Raw genomic sequence first — 12,261 nt, 5'->3', positions numbered from 1 at the left:
TGTGAATAGCTGAGAACTGCACATCCTTGCAATTTTTATAATTATCGCGCCAGCATCGACCGCACTTTGCGTCAGCGGTCTTGTAGTGGCGAGGGGCACTCCTGAAGCGAACAAAGCAGCACATGACGATTGACATAGAATTCTGATCGCGCGCCTGCGTACGCTGTGGCCGATGATGTCGCCCCTCGCCGCTGCGTGGACGTAGCGGCGAGGGGCGTCGACCGAGGGGCGTCAACCGTAAGCCATGCGCTTGACGCTTGCCCGATAATATTAGATGTTGACGACGGTGGTGCGATATCAATCCGATTAAATGTGCCAGCTGTTCTTGAACGATATAATTGTGTTTACAACAGCACATCTTTATCGTTTTTGTTTGTTCAAGGCTTATCGATTTATTAATGAGAGCAACGAACCCGTTAGACGCATCATATCAGCTAGAATAAAAACAAACTACAGGCGGGTAGCTGAGCAAACATATCTCAAGGTGGACTTTTATCGTATATGTGAAGAGGGGAAGCGAGAAATCGTAAGAGTAAGAGGGCAGATACACAGCTTCGATAAGCACAGACCAAATTCCATCGCTGCTTTAACGGGCCACAACACGTGCTTCCAGTGACCATAGTGGTTGGTATGACGGAGGTCAAACGACTGTGTCCTGCTTCATGGTAAGCGATGAAACTTTACGCCTGTCTTTTGTTTCTAGTAGTTGACGAGAAAGGCGATTTCTCCGTTCTCATGTATTTAGGTAGCAGTCTTTGAGCTAAAACTTCCGCGTAAGACCGTCTTACAGATTCTGCATTGCGGAAAGTTACACAAAATTTTGGCGGAGGAGCGCAGCCCTGTATCTATCGGTAGGCAAAGTTTCTCTAGTTGTGGGCGACCAATACTCACATGAAGCAGTGTTCATCATAACTCTACAGTAAAATAATCTAATATTTTCCCGCTCGAGCCGTGCTTTAATGTGGCCGAAGTCATAGCATTGCTGATAATGTACTGGTAAAAGTATGTAGTTTCAAATACTTGAACGTAGCCATAACAGATAAATTAAGCTGGCACCCGCATGTTGAAAATATTTCTCAGTCAACAGATCAGAAGTTGCGCTTCCTGCGAAGGAAATTGTGCCAAGCAACAGAAGAAGTCAATTCGATTGCGTGCAAGACGTAAATCCGTGCGTGCCTAGAATATGCTAGTCCTGTGTGCAGCCCGGCTCAAAAGGTCTTAAAAATAAACTTAGAACTTATTCAGATAACACCACTTCAATTTATCTGCTCCAAATATCGATCAAGTGACTCGGTAATTCTAATGCTAAAAGTGTGTAACTTGAAACCACTGGAGTCAAGAAGGCCGAAGCAGCGATTGAAACTGCTTTTTGAGATGCTACACACAGAGGTGAACCTAAACAAGGATGATTATTTAATGCGCTTCCACAAAACGTTCCCACGAACACGCAGTACATTCGTACTAGCAATACTAGCCCGAACAGACTTATTGCGCTTGTCTTTCTTTCCTGACGCTATTAAGTTGCGGAATGAATTACTGAATGATATGGTAAAAAAATACTCTGAGATATTTTGAGCTTCGTCTTGATACGTATTTTGTTGAAACTGTACAGCTTATTAGTAATTCCTTCGTTCCTTCAAAAAGCCTACACCACTGCCAACAAACTTGATGGAGCCGAGGTCCTCAAGCTCTGCCCGAAGATCAAAAGACCAACAACGCCTCTTCTTACTACTAAATTCTCAAACGCACTCCCAAGCGTGAATAACATCCTCAGTAAATACTAACCAATTCTCACCAGCAACCAGAAACAGAATAAGATTTTTCCCTACCCGCCCAGAGTAGCCTACAGACGCAACACTAATTTTGAAGATATTCTTGTGCATGTCAAACTAAGAACAAAGACGAAGGTGGGAACCGGTCCCTGTAGCCACCGCAGGTGCTCTACATGCAAACATATTCAATGTACTACTACAGTAAATAGTACAGCGTCGAATTACTCACACAAGGTAACTTCGGGTTTAACCTGCACATCAAGCAACGTAGTCTGCTGTCTAGAATGCGCCGCTTGTAGCAAACAATACTTAGGCGAGACAGGAGAACAAATTCATACTAGACTCACCGGTCACCGCGCGGTTACAAAACACAATTTACTTAAAGCAGTAGACAGCCACTTTAACATGGTCATATAACATGGTCATATAATTAACATGGTCATATGTTCGACAAAGCAAGGCTCTATATACTACAAAGAAATTTCCGTTCACCTTGTGAAAGAAATATACGGAATCATACCTCATAAACAAGTTTAATTGCCTACAGCCGACGGGAATTAATTTGGCACGTTGCAACTTGGAGATCTTAAAAGTAGTAACTTAAATCTGAAATTGTCATATCAACCAAGGCACAAAATAAATTATGTCACCAGCTAACCTTAATTCCTTAACCTCACCCATACCTCCATTCTGGGAAGAAAAAAATTTTCCTTCCTACTACTCAATTCAATATACTCTTGCTTGATGTTATGTTTAAATCAACTGTACTGCCCGCTTTTCACAAGTACACCTGCCCCCGCCCGCTTCTGCGCACGTCACCCTTCTATTTGTTATTCCGGTTTTGGTTCCTCCCCCTTTTTGGTCTATTGTTTATTTTACATGTACCATTATCATCATCATCAGCCTAGTTACGCCCACTGCAGGGCAAAGGCCTCTCCCATACTTCTCCAAATACCCCGGTCATGTACTAATTGTGGCCATGTCGTCCCTGCAAAGTTCTTAATCTCATCCGTCCACCTAACTTTCTGCCGCCCCCTGCTACGCTTCCCTTCCCTTGGAATCCATTCCGTAACCCTTAATGACCATCGGTTATCTTCCCTCCTCATTACATGTCCTGCCCATGCCCATTTCTTTTTCTTGATTTCAACTAAGATGTCAATAACTCGCGTTTGTTCCCTAACCCAATCTGCTTTTTTCTTATCCCTTAACGGTACAGCCATCATTCTGCTATATATATACATATATATTAAAAATAACATATATATATATATATATATATATATATATATATATATATATATATATATATATATATATATATATATATATATATATATATATATATATATATATGTATAGGTATACATTAAATACCCTCACCAACACATTCCAAAGTCCCAGACGCCAGTATACCTTTGTCGGCGCCTCAGCCACACAGGGTATCGCCATTTCTGTATAACGCCGTAACGACACCTACGGTGAGCTACTGGGGCTAACGTGCCTTGAAAGACCACGCCGCTGCCTTCCAGTTATCCCATGCATTGCACCCCAGACTCCTTGTCGCCATCTTAACTCCTTCAAAATTAGCCGACGCATTGCTACTACGATACTAAAGTCACTCTTTCAACTGATGTCTTTCTGGGTGTTTTTTGTTACTCGCGCACTGACCGCCTGACCGGCTCTTCTAAAGCCACAAAAGCATGCCGCCAACGACACCCCTGAATGCTCCCTACCTCTCGCTTCCCATCACCCTCCCATGCCCTTCTTTTTCTTCTTTTTCCTTGTTCTTTCTTTTTTTTGTCTTCCCTCTTAGTGCCTTTCCCCGTTTTTTCACTGCTCTTCTTGCTTTTCTTTTCTCCCCACCTTCCCACTCTCCCGCTCTTGTCCTCTCGTCTTATGAACCACGCTCACAGACGTCAGGCAACAGCTCTCATTCTCTTTGAAGTCTTTCCGTTTACAACCAGCCGCATTCGACAACAGCACGTGACGTCACTGAACTAACCCTATAAACTAACATGCCGATGATGACATGGCTGCCTCTGACCAAAATAGGTCCTCCTATCGAAATGTTGGCCAGCCTTTCTCAGGCACCTTACACCTGTTTATAACCGTTATACCACTGTATGTAACTGTGTTCCTTCCAGATGAAATGTTCTTAAAATATTTGTTCTATGTGCAGTTCAATTACTGATCCTTCCTGTTATGACCCTCACGAGATGGCTATGAGTATGACTAAATAAATAACTTAATTATAGAAACCACAATTCGCCGTTTGCTTTGTTGTTTCTAAAATTCTCTAGCCGGAAAAAAGTCAGTTTCGCTCGAAAACTTAAGCATCGACTGCGATAGCGAATTAGTGGGCAGTTATACAAAGTAATGATAACACTAATATTGGCCGTATAAACTTCGCTTACTTCCTCAATTAACAAGCATTGTGCATGCGCGCACAGAGGCAAACATGAACACATCACACACAATGACCGCGGACACTTGCTGTCAAAACGCTGGCATGAGCAAGCGCGACAGCAGCAGCGAGCGAAGTGACCTTCGTGCTATATATCGCTTCGCGCAATTAGCGATACCGCAATTAGCGACCTTCCTTCTTTGACAAGTCACAGCACCATAACCGCTTCCTACGGTCCAGTCTGCCATATGGACTAGGCAGATTTCACTCTTGAGGAGCTGCGACACACGCTGAGCATCTCGAAACGCCGCACTGCTCCAGGCGAAGATGGTGTGACATATCAAGTATTGCGGAACGTTGATAAGAGTTTCCGTGACCATATATTGGACGAGTATAATGAGGTATGGAGAACCGGTGTAATCCCTGCTGAATGGAAATCGTCCGTGGTAATACCAATTTTAAAGCCCGGGCGTCCTGCAAGGCACCTCAAGTCCTACCGACCAATATCCCTAACTTCCAATGTCATCAAGTTAATGGAGCGAATGGTCTTGTTTCGCTTAGATGTCAGGCTAGAGGAGCTGAATTTTATCCCTGATGTCATGAGTGGCTTTCGTCGCCGCAGTTCAGCTCTGGATAGCATATCAGACCTTGTCTCAGCGCTCGAATTTGCTAAAGGAACCAAGCATTCCGCCTACATGCTCTTCCTAGACATACAGCAAGCTTTCGATTCAGTTCCGTATAAGGCGATTGTTTTCGCTCTTGCAACCGCGGGTATTTCGGGTCGTCTGCTCCAATTTGTGCATAATTTTCTATCGAAGCGCCGGATGAAAGTGCGTGTCGGAAGAGTAACTATATAGTATTTGCCGAGATGTGAAGTGTAATGTTCCACAGGGCAGCGTATTATCGCCGATTTTGTTTAACACCGTACTCGCCGCGCTTCCAAGTCGTTTGCCTCGGGACACTGACTTCCCTGTGAGCATAGCTGTCTACGTAGATGACATTGCTCTGTGGATAAGCGGCCCTTCGCACCTTGCAAGCTTGCAAAGTGCTCTCAACGCTACTTCGGAGTACTTGGGGGAAGTTGGCCTGCTCATATCACCTGCTAAGTCGGCTGCAATAGCATATCACCCTAAACAACGCGCTAGTCGAACAATGAGCCGACTGCATCTCGACGAAACGCCTATAAACTGGGTGCAACACCGTTGTTTGGGGTTAATTGTGGATGACCGCATCTCTTGGCGTCCTGCCGTTAAATCTGTACGACGCAAATCGCATTCCCTCCTTAAGTATGTGGCCGCCTTGACTGCTCAAGGTGCTGGCTGCGACCAAACACCGGCTCTTCAGGTGTACCAGTCATCTGTGCTCTCAGGCATGCTGTACGCATTACCAATTTTGAACATATCACCTAGTTTGATGGCCCAACTGGAGCGAGATCATCGCGTTGCCCTTCGACTAATGCTTGGGTTACCTCGTGAGGCGCAATCTATTGCATTACTGACTGAAGCGCATCAGTTAACCCTGAGGCTGCAAGCAGATCAGAGAGCTCTGTATCATATTGAGCGTCTACACTGCGCATCGAATGGTCAATCGCTCCTTGATCGTCTCATTCAACGCCCGTTATCTCGCATGGGAAAATTGGCGGCATTATTTAAGAATATAAGTACCATTTCTGAACATGCTGCTTCAAATCCGTCTCCGCCTCCAAAAGTTATCACGAAGCACGTATTCCCCATTTACCTCACAATCCCTGACATGCACAAAAAGTCTGATATGGCTGTTTCGGCAATATTCCAATTAGCTCAGTCTCACATGTTCGAAAAGTTTCCAGATTATCTTCAAGTTTTCACAGATGTATCTGTGCACAGCGATGGTCAGGGCACCTTTGCAGCTTTTTTCTGCCCATCAACTCAAGTACGACGTATCTTTCAAATACCTCATCCGACTTCGTCAACAACTGCAGAACTAGCAGCAATTAATGTTGCACTGAAGTACGTACAAGAGGAGTTAACTACATCGAAGGTTGTCTTCTTTACGGACTCCCGTGCTGCTCTTAACAGGTTACAACGCAGTGACCTTGATTGTCCACTTGTGCGTAGCATTACTGACTCTGCGAGCAAAATTACATCACGTGGGCTATCTCTCGTTGCTCAATGGATACCTTCACACGTAGGAATCGCCGGAAATGAAGAGGCTGATCGGCTCGCTTCAAGTTGCGCTCACAACAACTGTGACTGCCCAGAAATTTTGTGCAAGCTTGATGACGCTCGTCTCCTGATTCGTCGCCACCTACTCAAGCAGCATCCAGATCAGCGCGTCGCAAATGGAACGTTTCCGTCCCGAGTTCGCAGTCGAGGCTTGCCTCGTCGCGCTAGAGCACAACTGCTCAAGCTGAGGGTTGGTTGCGTGAACGTGTATGAATGTTTACACAGGCAAGGGCGTGCGGCAAGTCCATTGTGTACGTCTTGTGGCTGCTACGAGACACTTCAGCACCTTATATTTGAGTGTCCTGCTTTCAGTGCGTAGCGCATGTCGCTAGTGAAAAACTATCATCTCCTTGGCCTGCGGTGTGCGACACTCGAATAATGTTTATACCCGAGTGGTTGTGCATCTAAACGTGATTAGGCTTATCGCGCCCTACTAACCTTTCTAGAATTAACTAACTTAGGTTCACGTTTGTAGCGTGAACATTCAACATTCTGTAGTAGCGTGACCGTCAGTGACCGGCCCTACCGTGTGTGTGATCTGTACTGTGTTCTAACGCTTCTTCCTTTGAAAATGGGAAGTGGTGGGTTCAAACACCTTGTAGTTTATATTGTGAACCGACTACCGGTGAAACTGTGATTGCGTGCGGCTGTGTGTCATCGTGGAGCGCACAATTAGCCGCATAGCGAACTAGCCATGGATGTGATTGATAATTGTGGAGGCTGTTCGACGCGGCGTCACTTTAATTGCGGCTGCAGAGTCGAAACTGGGCAGAACAACGTCCGTAGTGTATTGTGTTCTACTTTAGTCTTTAGATTTGTCCTGTTTCTCTTCCTTTGCTGTCTCCTCCCCTCCTTCCTATCTTCCATTTCTGTGTTGCTGTCACCTCCCTTCAGAAGAGTAGGCAGGCGTTGTGCCCCTTCCGGTGGCAGTTGCCAGCCTGCTCGTCGCTTTCCCTTTCCTGTAAACTGTGTATATGTGTATATGTGTTCAAAGCAAATAAATAAATAATAATTTGCGCGGACAGCAGCGAGAAAACAAGGCGCACAATGGTATGAGCCGTCTGCAGAGCTCTTTCAAGATACGGAGCGCGCCGCCACGCAACATACACAGTTGCTGGCGGACTAGAAGCCGTCCTCCCATTCCTCTTGCGCTACCTGCCCACTTTCCTCTGTTTCGTGCGCGAGTATGAGCCGTTATCGTCAGTTCCCTTCAGAATCAAGCGTCCTTCCTTTCTTTAGATCACTATCATCAGTCGCCCTTGCTCCCGGTCGCGAAATAGGCAGTTGCTGCCTAAGCCCAATGCCGCCTCATCCCCTCCCTTCCTCCTATCACCCCCCCCCCCCCCCCTGGCCTTTCGTGCGACGGAAGGCTCCGCCTTCACGACGAGTTAGCACCCGACGAGTGCTAACTTGCGCTTATACCAAACACATACACGAATAGATAGGAAAACCGAAACAGAAGAAAACAAGGCATCTTGAACATCACGTGTTAGCCCGTGTACCCGATTGAGTTGGCCAAGAATTGAAGCTCCCTATCAGAGAAGCGGACGGAAGTCTGGATGACGCACTTATCTCCGCTCATAGGCATATGGAAGGCTTCCACGAGCTCACGCACGAGTTTATCTCTGTGCCTCAATAGAATTGTTGTTTTGTCGAAGACCGGTTTCCATGAGATCTTTTTTTCACATCATTCTTGCCGCACGTGCGGCCATGATAAGGGAGGTTATCAAGGGAATCTCCCTTGATAACCTTGATAAGCGCATTATATCTTCTCATATAGATAAATCAGGCGGCAGATTAGCATTGCCTTGCTCAAGAGTAAAAAAAAATATCTTATATTCCACGCTAAATGTAAACGGCCGCTACCAAAGTTTGACACCTCCGTGAAATGGGATTCTAAAGCGACGGCTGCACCTGATGATAATTAAGATAATAATGAATACATATGTTTGTTGCGTGTGCTCCCGTTTCTCATGCTACATTTTCTGTTTTCAATTGTTTTTGTTATGACAGATTTCATGATTGCTCAATTTCAAGCGTTCACAAAAGAAAGTGAATAAACGCTAACTATTGAGCGATTTTGTTTCCTCTTTGCGAGTCTGCATAATCATATGCCGCTAATATAAAGAAATGCTCCAGTACTCGGATACCCGTGATCCGAAGACCTCCAATATGGATTGCCTCATAGCCCACAGTGTTGCATTAGGAATTCAAAATCAATTAAGCAGTTAGAAACTGCTGGAAAATTCGGCGAACAGCGCTGCGAAACCCTTGGCAGGCTGTTTCTTGCCCCGCGCATGATGGCCGCCGCCGGCTTCACCCGAGCTCATAGGCGGGTATAGGCGACTTCCAGTCCATAATTTTTTCTTTAACCTCCTTGGTTCCGAAATCCGTGATTGGAAGTCGATGCCTTCTTACGCTTTGCTGAATGGGCTCCGCTGTAACCAGCGATGTGTTCTGACTTCCACTACGAGCGTGAGGCTTGTACGCACACGCATTCGCGTTCATACTGGACATTGCAAGAACTACGCAATGAAGGCACCTATGTTTGCTAATTTTGCGTGTTAGACCCATGCCCATTTACATAAAGAACTGTCTTGTTTAGCAGGTGCACAGTTATAAGTGTTTTAGATCTGTGGTAGTGCTCTTAGGCGAAAATACTTTAAGGTAATGCCACTACCAACAGAGTGCATTCTGCTATAGGCTTGGCGCTTGTAATGCATGCTTGAAGGAGCGATCATGCAAAAGCGGTCATACAGCAAATTGCTGAATTGATATTATGAATACCAAATACTTTTTTCATAATAAGGGTGCTCCATCGCCATTATCATCTGGATTCGTTGTTCATTAGACAAGGTAGACCAGAAAGAAAAAGTGTTTTGCGAAAAGAATCCTTACAATACCATCGGGCCAAATTACCTTTTGCCAGGCTTAGATTGCCCCACCGAAACAGAAATCAGACATTCCGTTCAGTTCTCTTTTAAGTAGAAGAGCCCATAACAAAGGCAAAGAAATACCTATGTTGTACTGTTGTGCTGCACATTGCAGCTTGGCCTCCTCCTAAGAGGAAACATTAGGTCGGATGCTCCTATCTAAATAGATGTAGAAGGAGAATTCATTTCTCTCGGCAACCACAGCTACCAAATTTGATGAGGTTTGTTGCATTTAAAAGAAAAACTAAAATTCTAGTGACAGTTTGTTTTGAATTCTCGATTTAGGTCGTGAATATTTTATTCAGAAGTGACAAAAACTGAATATTTCCAGACAACGAAACAATGAAGTTTACAACTCTATAAATCAGCAATGAAAATTGATATCACAATTCTGTGATTTGCACATAATAGTGCATCTAGAGCGGACAAAATTGATATGTTACACATGAATCTCAAGAAATTAAGTATTATGGAAATACGGCTCTTGCAGAACCCTCGTACATAACATGACCAATTCATGTAAGCTAGAAATAGATTAATCGAATTTGTCTGCTTTGAAAGGGGTAATGGATGCCGTTTACAGAACCGCGATATCTGTTCTTGATGCAGAGCTATTAATTTGAAAACTTCGTCCTTCTATTTTTTTCGAAGTTTTGAATTTTTCAAAATATTTTAAACAAAGTTCCGGCCCTAAATCGAAATTTCGCTTCCAACAGACACTAGAATTTAACTTGCTTTCTCAAATGCAACAAATTTCATTAAAAACAATTCAAGAGTTATCTCAGAAAAGCGTTTCTGCGTTTTACATGTATCTGAATAGGCCGCGTCGGAGTTGGGCCCAAGCTAAAGCTTCTTCATAAACAATTTCCCTAGGGATCAAATACTTGAAAAATAACTGCATTGCCATTGCCAAAGATACTGTAAACGAATTCCTGAATGCTACGCACTGTCAATACAAGTAAAATATGTATTTTTTCATAAAATATTACACTCGTATGTGCCAAAAAATTGGGCCCAACATAACTGATGTCGATGTTTCCATGTTTTTGGTCTATTTAATAAGTAAAGAAAATATCACACGAGCTTTAGAACTACATCAGTTCGAAAGCAGCAAAGCAGTGCATGCCGCTGATCTGAAAAATGTAAAGGCCATGAAATGAACAAGTTGAGGACAAATATGTTAATGAAACTTTGTCATTCAAGATCCTTGTTTACATTCTTGTACATATGCAACGGCCAGTGAAAAATCTCAATGACGCTGTCACTTGTTCCAATGTATTACGCAAGAGCAGCTGTCAACGGTCGTGTATCGTGAGTAATTGCACGGAACTTATAGTCGCAGCAGAGAGCACGTATAAAAAGCAGGAGTTCTGCAGAATATACGAGGGCGAGTCAAATGAAAGTGAGCCAATGCGAATATACGACAAACGGGGCACTTTATTTAAAAGTAGCCTCCATGAGCATTTAGACATTTGTCCCATTGACTATCGAGTCACGTAATTCCCGTCTCATAAAGCTCCTTGGGTTGCCGCTTCAAAACGTCTGCAAGTGACTTTCACGTCATCGTCCGTGACGAATCTGGTGCCCTTGAGCTCTTTATTCGGTTGCCCCAAAAAGTGGGAGTCGCAAGGCGACAGATTTGAGCTGTATGGCGGATATTGCAGCATTTCCCACTTGAACTTCGCCAGTTTTATATTAACCACATTAGCGACGTGGGGACGGGCACTGTCGTGGAAAAAGATGATCCCATTCGTCAATTTTTCACGTAGTTTGTTCTTTATTGCGACACGCAGCCTTTCCGGCGTTTCACAATATCGGAAACAATTCATAGCCTCTCAAGATTTAGCAAATTCTATCAGTAATGGCCCCTGACTATCGACAAGTAAAAGTCAACAACACCTTTCTTGCGGAGATGATGGCCTTTGCTTTCTTTGGGGGTGGTGAATTCGAATGTTTCCGTTGTAAGCTTTGCCGTCGTGTTCCAAGCTCGTAGTAGTGGCACCATGGTTGGTCGCCGATCACAATTGTGGACAAGAAATCGTCACCCTTATTGTGATACCGGATCAAATGAGCAACGGCAGCACCGAACTTCTCCGTATTCTGGCGGTGGTTCATAATCTTGAGCATCCATTGCGCACACAAGAGCCGATAACCGAGATGTTCATGAATTATGGCGCGAACGGTGACGTTGAAGCGAACCGTGACTGATGATCACACGCCCTGCCAGTTCATCGATGCTTATCCTCCGTTCTTGTGTCATCAGCTCATCAACCTTTGCAATTTTGTTAGGGGTGATTGCACGATGGCTTTGGCCTGGTCTGGGATCGTCTTTGCAACTTTCACGTCCTTCTTTGAACCGGTTGTTCTAACGCTTCACAGTGGCCGATGAAATGCAATGTTCAATGTACATGGCAGCCATACGGTGACTAATTCCTTTTTGGGAAACACCTTCAGCTGTCAAAAACCTCATGGCACCACGCTGCTCAACTTCTGGACCGTCCATTACGTCGCGCAACCATGTTGAACCCAGTGTATGAGCGCATTAAAGAACATTTACCCTCACAGCTGCGTGCCACTTTTGTAAATGAGAGATGCCTGCGTGCTACGCGCAGACCTTGCAGATAATGAAATGAACCATAATTGCGCGGGGTGGGTAGGGTTACTTGGTCCACCAAGAACCATGCGCATACTGCTCGGTATCCTACGCCGGCGAGACAAGACTTTCAGAAGAGGTTGCGCTCAAGCGAACGCCGTGCAATCCGTCGAGTCCCCAAAGTGATGGCGGCGAGCGGCCGTTGTTTCTTTTTCTCGTCTGCTAGCTAGAAAGCGTCCAAAAATCTGCCAAGCGAAAATGCACTCGGCCACAGAAAACCGAACACGCACGGAAGTGCGCTGCGCGGTGGTCGGTGCAACACGAGAAAAACGCATGCGCTCTGGCTGGCTCTGGC

General features: G+C 44.8%; 1 protein-coding gene across 2 annotated transcripts in view; it reads left to right on the top strand.

Annotated features, from left to right (window-relative positions):
- Positions 1-580: 580 nt before the first annotated feature.
- The window catches only part of LOC126524653 (monocarboxylate transporter 12-like), a 40,670-nt gene continuing 28,989 nt past the window's right edge, over positions 581-12,261 (top strand). The window contains exon 1 of one of the 2 annotated variants that reach the window (XM_050172955.3): positions 581-665. In XM_050172955.3, the coding sequence (XP_050028912.1) occupies positions 631-665 (35 nt within the window). In that variant the 5' untranslated portion in view covers positions 581-630. The remainder of the gene's footprint in view (positions 666-12,261) is intronic. The other variant, XM_072287337.1, reaches the window with a different exon arrangement.

The sequence above is a fragment of the Dermacentor andersoni genome, chromosome 3 (genome assembly GCF_023375885.2).
Source record: "Dermacentor andersoni chromosome 3, qqDerAnde1_hic_scaffold, whole genome shotgun sequence".
In the NCBI taxonomy this organism is placed as follows: Eukaryota; Metazoa; Arthropoda; class Arachnida; order Ixodida; family Ixodidae; genus Dermacentor; species Dermacentor andersoni.
Note: the sequence above shows the minus strand (reverse complement) of the source record. Positions and strands in the feature narration are given on the sequence as shown.